Source organism: Poecilia reticulata, chromosome 2 (genome assembly GCF_904066995.2).
Source record: "Poecilia reticulata chromosome 2, P_reticulata-male-v2, whole genome shotgun sequence".
Classification (NCBI taxonomy): Eukaryota; Metazoa; Chordata; class Actinopteri; order Cyprinodontiformes; family Poeciliidae; genus Poecilia; species Poecilia reticulata.
The window spans coordinates 10,725,723-10,740,019 of NC_088831.1; the positions used below are offsets into that span (position 1 = coordinate 10,725,723).

At 37.7% G+C, this 14,297-nt stretch overlaps 1 protein-coding gene across 1 annotated transcript in view; it reads left to right on the plus strand.

Moving 5' to 3' along the window:
• Nucleotides 1–6,122: 6,122 nt before the first annotated feature.
• The window catches only part of cckbra (cholecystokinin B receptor a), a 34,983-nt gene continuing 26,808 nt past the window's right edge, over nt 6,123–14,297 (plus strand). The window contains exon 1 of the mRNA XM_008428869.3: nt 6,123–6,574. Coding sequence (XP_008427091.1) covers nt 6,418–6,574 — 157 coding nt within the window. The 5' untranslated portion in view covers nt 6,123–6,417. The remainder of the gene's footprint in view (nt 6,575–14,297) is intronic.

Genomic DNA, 14,297 nt, shown 5'->3' on the forward strand with positions numbered 1-14,297 from the left:
ATGTACATGTTTATCTGATAAAAGTTCACCTTTGCCTCTGCTGCAAAATGCTAGCAGCCTTACCACAGTTAATATTTAATCTTTTATGAGCCTACGTTACTTCACACTTGTTATTATGTTTTTGTTGGGTTTTCTTTTGGGATAGTTATTGAACAGGTCCTTGTAAACTTGTTTTCAAGATAGTTAGATGACTTATAAAGCGCTGTAAACATGTAGTTATTACTTAATAGATGCAAAAGCATCTATTGGTGTTTTTTTATTTTGCAAACAAACTAAACCAGTCATGTTTTAGATAAAAGCTAAACATCTGGTCGGAATTGCTAATGGTGGTGCTTAGCAGCCAGGCTAATGTCTGTTAGCAATGCAAGCTAATTATTTTTCAACATTTTATACAGTTAGGCAGTGCTTTAAGCGAGCTGGTACAAAACAAACGAAATGCTGAAACTATTGAAATGCACAAAGAACAAAATTCTACTATAAACAAAAACCAAATACAATTTAATATATTTATATGGCAAAACCATTTGGGCAAGATCTGAATTTAAGTAAAAAAGTAGGAAAAAATGTAAAGGAAATAAATATTCAGGAAGAGGAACACAGCAATAAACTAAAGGAAAGAATACATTTTGAGAAGCGTTACTAAAGTTTATCTCCACAGGAGGAATAGCTTTTTTTTCATTTTCAGATCAACATGATCAGATTAGATGAGATACAAACATCAATTATCATTCATCTGACACAAACAGTATCACGGATTCACTAAAGGAAGAGGGCAAAGGTCCACACCATATAAGATTATCCTGGGCCATGCAAAAATATTCACACCCCAGTAAATGTTTTTCACATTTTGTCACGTTAAGTATTCCCACAATCTAAACCCAGGTGCAGATTTTTGTTTTTCCATACGTCTGTTTGATACGTCTAGAAAATGAAGAGGTTCTCCTGGCTCATTAATTTGCTCTGAAAGCATGAAACTCTCAGAAGAATCATTTCACTGAGAAGCCAAGCCAGGCCCAATAAGCCGCTAACAGATGTGTGATGATCAGAATCTGTGACTGAACTGGTGGCATAAGAAATATTTACATATTCATCGCTTCTGGAGTGAGCAGCAGGTAGCAATCAGCACCTCTTGTGCAGCCTCAAATAGGCAAACACACTTTGCCAACTGTGGAACAACAGCAATCCTTTAAAAAACCCTGAAATCGGGTTTATTTTTTGTAGCAGTCCATTTTTCAGGAAGCTGGTAAACCTGTCCAAAACCAACTGGACTGTGCTACATTAACCAGCTGTTTTTGGTTTATTATTGGTGCTAAATTGCACCTAAATGATGCAAAGCATGTTTTTATTGTTTGTGTTCGTGTTAACCTAAGACACTTAGTGGTAGCATCTTACCAGCAGGGGTCAGAAGAACAATGCTTGGTGTTAAGTACACTGTAAACGGCAGTGAAATATGTCTTTCTGCAGAAGGAATGGAGAAACCGGTCAGACATTATGGGAACTGATTGGAGGTCAATCATAAAAGGCAGCCAGTCAACGGCCACAAACATAAAGTTGGAGCTACAAAACATTTTACATCAAACTATATTCAAGTGTTAGAATGGTCCAGACCTTAATTCAAGAGTTAGAAATCACTGTTCACATGAGTTTTAGATTTCAGATCTGGCTTTACCTCTTAAACTTGTAAGGTTTGAACTTAAATCAGTTGGACGACAACTGATGAACGTCGCAGCGGGAATACCAAGTCATCAAGTCACTCAACAGGGAGTTTTCTGTTTACATGATCAGCAGCTTCTCCTTAACTTCTTCAAAAATGAAAGGCCTTGTGATCCTTCAATGACTGATGCATCGACCCAAGAAAGGTTTTTCCTTTCTAGGCCTCTGTGTTGATGATTGCTTTCCTTGATGTCCTAAAATCCATAACATTTCCTTTGCCTTTCTGCATTCACAATCAGGCTGTTGGGGTTACACACTGCTGTTAATGTCTGAACCAAACCAAAAGGAAAACACAGCACTGAGAAGCAATGAGTACTGGTAGATGTAAGGTTCTGATCCCGAGAACCTTTGCTTTAAGAGACATTGCCTTCAACAATTCCTCAACAAAATCAAAGTTTTGGTCATTTTAAATTAAGAAAGGAATGCTGCCTTGTCTTTTTTCCTGTGCAGTCTTTTTCTCACCCTGAGAATAACGCCGTGGCCAGCCGAGTCTTTGCTCCTTCACCTTTGCTGACATGTGCATCATGTCTTTCTGCGAGTTGCTCATAAGATATAGAGACAAGACCTGACTGAGGCGAATTACTGTGCACACGAACCCGGTTTTTGTTTATGTGTGTCCCAGATACAGAATCAAAACACATCACAGCTTCTTTTCTTCACAATGACGGATGAAAGCGCTAATGCTTTTGGATGAGAGGGACAGGCTGTCCTGTTGTACTTAGACGCAACCTCAAAAACAACATCCTCTCTGTAGGTTGTATCGGGAAGCATTTCCAAGCATGAATACTTAACTTTACTGCAAGCATCTTATAGAATAAAGAACTTTACAGCCAAGACATGAGAAGTAAATTAACTTTTACTTAATTGCATTTTGGTAAAATTTAGATGAGGTTCAAGTCATTGACTGATGTTCTAGTCATTGTAATGGTTTATGAAGCTCGTTGTATAGATATGGCAGGAAATTATTTTAGTGCACATTCCTGAGGCGTTTAACGTTCCCATGGATCATTCGGAAAGTGAGCTCTGTCCCGGCTACACTGACATGTTATGAGTAATGTTTTGGGCATTTGATTTGTGTTGGACTCGTTCATTGATTTCTTTGGACTCATGCCTCACTTTTGGCTTCCTAAGTATTAGACAAGAGTGTGATTTACTTTACGTAGCTTCATATTTCTAAATGGGGCCCTGTAGGCTTTTCATGCTGCTGGCCCATGTTTGCAATGCTCTGGACCTTTATTTGATCATTCATTTATCTGCCCCAAAGCATCTGTGGTCATTATAGGCAAATATATATGGAAAAAAACAAAAATAAACTTGATTAATTTGAACGACGTTGAACTGGATGATCTGCAAGTGAAAACCAGTTCTGAGGTGGTTCCTAATTAAACAGTGGTTTGGTAACAGTAACAGTGTTCAGCGACAGACTTTATTTGTACTACAGTAAAAATTCTGAAGTGAGCTAATATTGATACAGTAAAAAGTTATGTAACTCAAACTTACATAATTGTTTTATTTTATTTAGTTTTTGCTGCTGTTACAGTATAGACTCTAAATGAAAATATACAAGAACTGATAAACACTAATGTACAAAGTAACTAATAGTACTGTCAATAAAATCTTACGAATCACCAACAGCAGGCTGTTTTAATCAATTATTTGTTCCTATATTATAATCATGGATTAAAGTCACATTGCACGGAATTAAAATTTTTAATTCCTTCATGAGTAATTTTCAGATTTGTAGCCCATTTACATCACTGATGTTACATCACTCATTTTATGCTTATTTGAAGTGACACATTGCCATAAACCCAGGTACTTTCAGCTCGAGTTCAGAAAGTAATTGGAAGGAAGGAAGCTAAATCAATGTGAGAAACAGAATAGTGATTATTTTATATCGTCCTGCAGCGTTTTCTACCTTAGGGACACAGATAACTTATTGTCATATTAATTGAATGTACTCTCACTTTGAAAATCTACATTATTATAGCCCAAAAATGAATTTTACAGTTGAAACCAGAGTTTACGAACACCTGATAAAATGACACACTCGATTTTTTTCTCATTTTTTCTTAAATCAGACCAAATGTTTTTTTTGTTTTATGAGTATAAACACTTCAGATTTTAAAAACATAAATAATAAATACTCTTGAGCAAATAGAAACAATCGCTAATCAATGGAGGTACATGGAGAAAACAAAAAACTCAACTGGTGCAGGATGTTCTGACTAAAATAGTTCAGAAACATCAGACATACCAGTCTTGACCTGTGCAAAGCCCCTTAAGGCAGTAGAGATCAATACTGCAAAGCTCAACACCTATTGCTTGAGTGGAGGAGGACGGACGAGACTTTTGGCAATAGTTTAATAAGCTGTTATCAGTGTTTGGAGAAAAAACACCAGCACATGTTAGCCAAGCTGGAGCACCGCACACACACACACACATATATAGATGTACCTCCCACACATTAGAGCAGGATAAAAGCAGAAACCATCAGGGCCGACAGCAACTTCCCGACAAAAACAAACCAAGCTGCATACCTCCTCCACAGAACAGGCTGCCTCCCCCTCCACCCCTGCTGCCTCCGTAGCCTCCATCTCTGTTTCCGAAGTGCTAAAACATGAGCAGAGTTAAACCCTGAGAGTCTCTCGAATTGTTCCCCATAAATAACGCATCAGAGGAGTCCTCGAACATCTCTTATTTTCCTTGTGGGTCAGCCAAATAGCCAGATGGAAAATGTAATAGTTGCTCCACGGACTACAAAAACAAAATCTCAGAGACATTGTCTACTTTTAAACAAGTCATTTCAAATCAGTCGGTGCGTAAACAAGACGGTGGCACTCGCATGCACTCTCATCAAAAACACAGGATGTGCAAGTAACCATTGGTTCGAAGCTACAGCGCCACGCTGTTCTTTAAACCACCAGACAATTTCAGGAAGAGGGCTTGTTGCTTTTCTGTGAACCACTTCAAATTGCAGCTGATTGAACCACTTGTCACCGGACATGCTGGACAATCTGAAGGTTGTTCTCTGGTTCAGGAAATGCAACTGCAACCATTCTCAGAGAGAAAGTGATGATACAATAAACCACAAAATAAATCCTGAAAAAATGGATGACAAATCATCTTCAGTTCTAATCAATAACCTAATTGGCTTAAGACGACTTCTAAGTAGTAAATAGAGTCCAGTTGTATTGGATGTTCCAGCAAACTTGAAAGAAAACCAACACTACCCTAAACACATCGTTACTTATGAAGTTTTTTTCCACCAGAGAAAAGAAATGATCTCCAGCCCATAGATGGTCAGAAGCTAAAGGCAAAGCCCGCTCCAGACTCATTTATTGGACTGATTTATGAGATGCTACAAAGAAGGTTTACTACTCCTCATTAAAAAGCTTTAAGTGAATAGATGTAGCTGTTTGGTCTCCACACAACCATGTAAGACCCTGGAATGATGACAGAACAGCAAGACTGCACGCAAACCTGGGTGATAACTCAGAACTTCCTGACGCAAACAATTGTTGCTTCAATCTAAATAATTTCACTTCTACTTTTAGACAACATGGTGGATTTCTTGTTGGGAATAAATTATTCAGCATCAAGCATTCTAGGTTAAAATGCAGGATTGTATTAAAAGTGTCAAATTAGCATTATTTGGTAAATAATTAAATTTTTATGCATTAAAAGTCAATTAAAAGAGTCAAATTTGCATTAAAGGTGTCATTGACACTTTATGACAAGTCGTAAACATTCATGAAGACTCCTTCATGTTCATAACAGGTATTATGTCAGGTTTATGACTGTGTCATGTCAGTCTTATGTACAACCTTTCAAAAAATAAAGTGTTACTGAAAACTAAAAGTCGTCCAGTTTGCCACAAATATGTAGGATTTTATTTATCTGTAAAAACTTCTGCCAGATTTGCTTCACTCTAGAATTGTGATACGGACCGGACAAAATCATTGAGAGGGCTGCAGATGGCCCTCGGCCCACATATTGGACAACAATGGTTTAGTTCAATGCACAATAATGACTCAGCCAAAGTCCAGACTGAAATCCAATTAAGAATCTATTCAGTGAAAAGACAGGTAGCTCTACAATGGATTGACTCTGCAGGATGAATACAAATGCAAAGAAATTAAAGATACGTATTATCTTCAGTCCGACTTATATTTATGATTTTTGTTTTATTTTGTTTCCAAAAACTATATTGAGGTTGTACAAAATGTAGAAAAGAAGAAAAAAAAAACTGATAATGTTGATTTGCAGTTTCGGTCTAAGCAGAGTTGAATGAAGCGAGAGAGAGAGAGAGAGAGAGAGAGAGAGAGAGAGAGAGAGAGAGAGAGAGAGAGAGAGAGAGAGAGAGAGAGAGAGAGATAAGTGTGTGTGAGAGGAGAGAGCTCACCAGTTGCCCTTAGCAGCGCAGCCTCATTCCTCCACAGTCGGGCTTCAGTCCGATTGTTAAGAGCGTCTCCCGCCTCGCTCCAATTAACACCCGCAGGTACTAAAATTTAGTTTAGTCCGTTTTTCTCCAGAAGCGCGCAACTCCACTTTGCGCTGTCACCAAGTTTTCCAGCGCACCCTGAATTCCTCCGGGCTGTAATGAAGACAAAAAGCGGCGGGCTGTCTCCAGCGCGGCGGTGTTAAAGCGGTCCTCAGGTGTGGTAAAAAGCAGATCGGTAATTTGCCTCGAGGACGGAGAGGATGGAAGCGCACGCGGCGAACGGGAGCGCGCAGGAATTGCTGTCCGTGTGCTGGGAGCTCGGGAACGTGAGCGTGGGGAACACCAGCGTGGACCTTACTGACCAGAACACGACCTGCTCCAACAGCTCCGTACTGAACAGAGCCACCAGAGCCCGAGGTAAAAGCCGCACCTGCATGACTGCCTTTCGTTTTCTGCTGCTGATCTTTAATATATGCGCATACCCAAATAGTAATAATAATATAAGTATGTGGGTATATTTAAGTTCGTCTGAGACGTGTTTATAAATAAAATTGGAAAGAGATCACGTATCTATTTATTTATGATTCCTGAACAAACTATTCAAACACGGTTTAATTTATCTACATATTAATATTAAGTATTAATATCAGGCCTGTCACAATACAATCATTTCCATTTGCGTTATGTATCAGTTTTTCTCTTTTCTCGATCTTCAGTCTGGTGCTTTGGTTTCAACTAGCCCTTCTTAAAAAAATAAAAGACTTCATATTTCATTTTATTGATCTTTGAGAATGTGTTCCTCCATTTTCATCACATTATCTGACTTAAAAATGGTCTCAAGACAACAATATTATTATTTATCGCAATAACTTGTTGGACAATTTATCATCTAGCAATATTTATTTTCGTGACAATCCTTATTTCTCTTTTTCTGATGCTTTTCTGTTAGTGGTGCAATGAGCATTTTTATTCTTCCTTTCTTCAATAAAGATATTTACCACAAAATGAAAGGTTTCTTTTAACATCTGAAATTTATGAATGATTAACTCATTTAAAAACTCACCAGTTGAGCTAATGGACTATATTAAACTGGTTAGTGTCAAAGCACAAACTCAAAAAAAGCCTTTATCTGAGTCTCTCGTGCACCAATGTGTGCTTAAGCTGAAAATTATTTGCAATCCTGGGTTTTGTGTTAATCAACTTCCCCAGCCCTGCATACAATAAATCACCAAGTCAGGCAGATTTACTGCTGCTTTCTCCCAACTCCTGCATCAACAGTGCTAGGATGAACAACCACAGTTTGAAAAAAGCCGTTTTAATTCACAGTGTTTATTTTGCATGCCTCTAATTCGGAAACGCAACAGAGATTAAACCCAGCAGTGGAGGAGATAAGGCCCCCCGAGTCCTCTATCAGGGCACCAGTTGCACATCCAGACTGGCTTGCTAATGAGGTCGGAACAAGAGCGAGAGACGGTTTTAATATTTTCCCCCCCACCACCTCCGCTGCAGTATTAAAAAAAAAATTGAGATCGTTCTCCAATAAATAATTCAGCCATTCCTTCTTCTGTGCCGACTTACTCTTTCAGACCTGTGAACCTCTTCAGCAGGATGTAAGCGCGGCTTCTTCAGGGAGGAATCAAACATGGTGGAGAGTTTCAGCTTTGGATCGACAGAAATGCTTCCATTTTGTTGCTCGACCCCTAAACATTAGATGATATCGAGCCTTTATCCATTTAGATGCATTATTTGCCTTCACCTGCCTCCTTCTTCAGGTCAGAGGGGAACAGTGGAGTCTGATTACGTATTTTTGTTGCTCTCAGGGGTCTGCAGTTGACAGGAAATTAAAGCCGCACCCCCTGCCATGTGTGAACAAGATCTTATTGTCTAACACAAGTGACCTTCAAATACAGCTAAAGTATATGTATTTGATGTTTTATTACTTCTTCCAAAAAGAAAAACAGTATTAAATTGCAACTGAATATCATAGACTTGGACAAGATCTCTTGATACTATAGACAGATGGAGGTAGATCCCTTGAAGGGAAAGGAGGTGATACCAAGAGCAATACCACAGCATACCAAGACCAACAATTTGAAGGGAGGAGACACCAAAAAAAAAAAAAAAAACCCAGAGCATACCAATATGATACCATTTCTTTGAAAGGAGGTAAGACGAAGACCAGGGCATGCTAAATCAAAACAAAGACCAAAGCATACTTTGGGTCACCTGACACATTTGGTTCAGTTTAAGCAGACCAGAGTTTGTTTCTCCTGTCAGTTTTATGTAGCTGTTAATGCACTTAAGTGAACCCTGCTGCGGACCAAACAACCGGAAGGAGATCCACTTTTTGAGGTAGTCTCAGTCGTCTTCCAAATAAACTCTGGTGCGGTTTGCTTCTGGTGTGAATACAGATCGGCCTTGATCCAAAGCAACAGCAGGAAATATGTCATTTTGGGCTTCCTGCGCCACAGTTTCTGGACATGATGTTAAAAATGAGCCCTTCAGTGTTTCTAATGCTACTACTGCATATACTGATTGTGCTGAAACCGTACATTATCCACTGTTTTCTGCGTAGCGAAGCTGCTGCCAGCATGTTGTGGGTCAAACCTGCGTTGTATGAGCTGCTCTTGAAATTCAAAAGACCAAAAGACTTTCTTGATGTGAATACACCCTAAGACACAAGCGTCCCAAAGCTTTGAGAGTGGTGAGACAAAGTCCAAGACCTAAACCAGTGTGGGACAATTTTCAAGACCATTGCTGCAGTCAACAAAATATAGTTGTTGCTGCAAACATTCCTAGAAGGTCTGAGTATGGAAGCTAAATAGCAAGCTAACTTTGAGCTCCTGAATAACTGGTTGTACCTGTGTGGCTAACTTTTTCAGTAAGCTGCTTTGCCACAACATTTAGGTGAACCCAAACCTGTATGCAAGCAGACCCTCAACAGTATGTCCAAACAGTATGACATGCTGGTAACAAGTCAGCTAAAGGTTGACTGACTTAGCATTACCTGCAGGTAGAGTGAGTGGAGGACATAACTCAGGGTGTTTCTTTCTGTGTTGTACAGACAGAAGGAAAAAAATCTGTTTTTGAACTGGAATATTTTCTCCTTTTTCTTCTCTTTTATCTCACCAGGTGGTAGCATTGACATTTTAAAGAAAACTTTATCGGCTACATTTGAACACAGTTTGAAACTAGTTGGATTTCAGGGGAAAAAGATACCAGTCCACCATATTCAAGACTGAACCAAACCAAATCACTGAATATTTGGTCTCAAAAAAGTGTAATGTACGTAGAGAGTCGTACATTACACCTTTGTGGTGTCTTACGTAACAAAGTTCAATGTGTTTTTTGGACTTTTATGCAACAGAAAACACTAATTAGAGAATCATTGTGAAGCTGAAGGATAATTATACATGTTTTTTTTTTATTTTTGAAAATAAAATATAAAAAAAAATCTTGAGTTACTCCCTAGTGGGAACAAGTCTTTTGGGTTTTGTTTCTACCCATTTTGCTCATAGAGGTGGAAATTTCAAGCTCAGTCAGATTAAACAGAGAACATCAAATCCACATGCTTTCCTTCTAGCTGTATTCATTGGCCAATTCTAAGCTTTAACCACAGCATTGATACCATATCAGCAACAGCAACTGTGTGCTCTGACATATTCCTTTGCGTTTCTTTTCATTTGCTCTGATCCAAACGGATGTGTTACTTATTTGGATTGCTATTTGAGGTATTGAGGCTCCCGCAGCTTATAAAGAAGCTGTAAAGCACAGCTGACATGCATCCCATCGCATTAATGGCTGCAGACTCTTGAGAGCAGGTGGGGTCAGACGGGGTCCTGCCTATGTGGAGCAACATCTGTATCCGCACCTTGGCTCTGCTCGGACTCTGCTCCCCGGCTGATTCAAAGTGGCACTTTGCTGAGCTCACTCCATCCTTCTGAGAGCTTGCGAGTGAGCACGAAGGGATTTGATAAGCATTAAATGAACAAAGTTTTTCGAAGGGAGACCAAGGAAAGATACGGAAACTTGCTGCTGCAGATGATCTGTTAGCTGCATACACACTGATAGCACCAGGGTGCAAAGCAAAGACCAAAACAGACTTCTGTTGTTTTAAACCTCTGATGTTTAAGCTAACATAATATTTCCTGAACCTTTAAATTACTGTCATATTAGGGTGATTTATTATTTTTTTAAATAAGGGGAATGGCAGTTGGAGGCTGTGCAGCACCAATAATCTTCCTGGTGGAAACATAAACCGAGAATGGAACATGTTTCTAGTTATTGCTGTCTTATTTATGAAGAGAAAAGTGTGTAACACACAAAAATATCAAATCTAAGTGAGCACTATGTCACTGAACTTTGCACAGTCATATGGTTGTATTTGGTAGTTTCATACCTGCATTGTGTGATTTTGTCCCTTCCAGTTTCTATATCTTTAAATGTCAAATCCATTTTCTTTTACTTTAAAGTATTTTCTGAAATTCTGAAGAAGAAATACATTAAGTTTAATTGTGCACTACTTTCTGAAAACTTTGTTTTGCACCCTATTTTTAATCATTTTAATCATTTGGGCCAATAATTTGAAAATAAATGACCAATGAGGATTGTTGGTGGTGCACTGCTTCGCCAAGCCCGATGACGGTATAAAGGTTCAGTGAACAGTATTCAAAATGCATGACATTTTTTATTTTGTTGTTTTAAGATAGAAGTTTTTTTTTTTTTTAAAGTGCACATCTTGAGTATTTCAGCCCAGCATTCCCACAGCTGTGGTGTTTTCAATATGACCTGCAAAATATGTTAGAGTAAATAAAATTCATACGGTTCCAAACTAAGAGTTGGAACATTGTGCAGCTTAAGAACACGATGAACAACCCTTAACTATCTACACTTTGACAAGAAACAGATTTTCACTCTGTGTATTTAATGGCCTTCACAGTGTGACAAAAAGTCTAATTATAAACTGGACAGCACTTTTATTTCTATAGAATTAAACAGGCATCTGGCTTGGTTCTGGCATAATAACTTAGGGGATTCAGATAGCAAACACCTTGGCGAAGGGTGTATTTCATTACAGAAATCCCTGAAGATGCAGCTCCTCTAATAGGTGTTAGAAGTAAGTTTTAATTATACTGAAACGTGAACTGAAAGAAAAGGGAAGTCCTGTAAAAAAAGAAGCCTCTGCTTATTTGAGTAATTTGATTCATATTTCTGAGCTAAAGCTAAAGGATTTCTAAATAAAGCATTTAAATTCAACTAAATGTTTTGAATGTACTTAAATAAGCTAAGCGCTTTTATATTTTCGTTAAAAGGGGATCAATAAACATTTTTCTGGAGAGTGACAGATAAGATTATCAACAACTGCTGAGTGGTTAAGAAAGTTAGCATGCTAGCAATCTTGACATTAGCATTAATTAGCTAAAGCAGGATGCAAACTTAAATGATTACTCAATTTTACAGTGTAACAATCCCTAAGTGTTGCATTTTAGTCACTATATTTTAAAAACACTGATGTTTAAAAATAAAAATCCTCTTTTTTCTATAGCGTATTAATCAGAGAATGTAAAATGTAACAAATATTTCATTTAAATGTATTTATCAGATGTGAAAACTGATGCAATGTGTGCCTATTTTTGGTTTTTCTTTTAAAAAGAAGTTTTAAAGATTTGACCGTAACTCAAGCAGTGCAGCAATCTGAAACATAATGTTTTACTGTAGCTTCAAAAACCAATCAGATTAAGAAAAGTACAAATTCAACATGTTAATATGCCACACCAACATTTTCCAGAACGATCATGTTGATGCCAAGAGTTTTAAATCATTTCAAATGAGAAATGAACTTGTTACAATCGGGGATTTAAACTGGAGAAACACTATGGTGCAATAAATGATAAACTTTAGAAAATAACAGCCAAGAATGCTGCAGATCCTACTATCTGGTCCACAAATCACATCTTTCTGGGAAATCCTATTTACTGGAAAACTAAAATATATAAACAGTCATTCATTTCTTGTGTCATTTCCAACAGCAAAAATTATTTTATAATGATTATTTTTACCCATCTACAAAAATGTTCTTGCTTTCATAAATCCAGTCATTTGGTAACCGTTTTGATTTTTTGTAATTTTTTTTGCGGGGTAAAAAATGGTCTACAACCCACAGAGTACAGATCTGCAACTAGAAAGGAATGGATCAGAATCTAAGTAAAAGTGTGTTTGAAATTATTAAATACATAAAAAGTTAGGGTTGACTGTAAGATGTAAGACTGTATTTTTAATAACCACTTTGGAAAAGCATAAAATGGCAAAGTGGAGAAAGAATAAAAAAATAAATAAAAGGCCAAAAATAATTCCATCAGGTACACATTAAGAGGCGTACCCCACAGTTTGAGAACCACCTCAGTACTCAGTCATTTCTAATAAAAATACAAATGGAAGATTCACTAAAGTATTTTCTGTTTGTACAATAAATTAATATATTTAACAAACAGACTGACTGAAGCCACTCAGGCATCCCAATCCTAATTGATGCATAATTGACTGACAGCTTTTTGCAGCCATCTTGCTTCCTGCCATTGTTTTTCCAAAGACCGCAGCATGGATATAATTAACCCAATTTGTCACCCTGAGGACAGACTGCAGCAGTAACTCTGCCTAATGTTTTTGTTTAAACAATCATGAGCCAAAATCCCACAAAGTTTCGTTTCCATGAAGATTTTTAACATATTTTTTAATCCGTTTGCATGATTTTGAGTCAAAACACTCAGTGTAAATGTGGTGACACATGCAGGAAAAAAAGGAAAAACTACTGGCACTGAAAGTTAATATAAATACAGCCTTCATGGGTGATTAAATATATACTACAAATAAAGAGTTTCCTGCTGCAAAATCTGAATGTAGTGTGGAATCAATATTAATCACTCATGGTGAGATGGCTTATTTAGCTGGATTGGAGGGCTGACTGTTACATATAGCAACCCCCTCATTACAGTGATAAAATGCAGATGGACTTATGCGCACTGAGCAGCATGATAATTGCCGTCAAAGGGTTCATTTGCTTGTAATGCAGTGTCGGCATGTGGGAGTGCAGCGGTTCAATCAGAAATCATATCTGTCTCTAAACACAACCCAGCTACCGAACATGGTGGGGAACAAAAGCCGAATCATTTTTATACCCAGCGACTTTTCCATATAGGAAATGGAAGATAAGGGGAAGCAGCAGATCCCCCGTCTCCTGATCGAATCTCTTGTGAGAACAATAAATGTTGTAAGCTCTTACCTTTGTGCTCTAAAAACAGTTTTTTGTACGTCTTTTGAACTTGAGAAAACATCCAGGGATCAAAACGATCAAATGTGCACTGAGATTTCTGAAAGTCACTGAGGTTAGGAGAGATTGCTGTACCTTGAAAAATGATTGATACCCTTTGAAGGTTTTTACTTTAAGTCAATGACTACAAACCTCTGAGTATTTTTTTTGTTGGGATATTATGGAGTAGGCCAAGGAAAACGAGCGAGTTTTGAGTTTTATTGTAGAAAACAATAGTGGTCTCTAGATTGTACAGAACCAGAATGGACATAATGTAAAAATACACACTTTAAAATTAAGCCTTCATTGTTTTTCTCATGTTTTTCCACCAAAAACTGGATGGTAAAAGTCTTCAGTTTGGTCTCTCGCCTGTTTTTTAAATACAATTTTGTCTTCGTAATTAATTTAATTTGTATGTCGATTATTTTAAATGTCTTCCAGTTCTGGTGTTTAAATGTTTGAATGTCTTCTTGCATTATCACTCCATTACCATACTACTTGAAAATGGTCTCGAAATTTGTTATTGGAACAGGCCTACATTAAATCATCCTCTGTACAAAAAGTGATGCAAACATTTAGCAGAAACAGCAAAGTCACCATTTGATAGAAAGAAGTTCAACCACTGATCCGGTTTGAGCACTGCAAAGTGATTCAGTTACTCGTTGCTAAAGCAACAGGTGGTAAATTGAAAAGTAAGTCATTATTTTGAGACAAATGATGGGATTTATTTTTAGACGTGAATTAGCAGAGATCCAGTTGCACCGGCCACATTCAGCGCTCAGTCCTTTAAGCTGTGAGAACGATAATACACCTCAGGCCACACCGAAGGGCTTC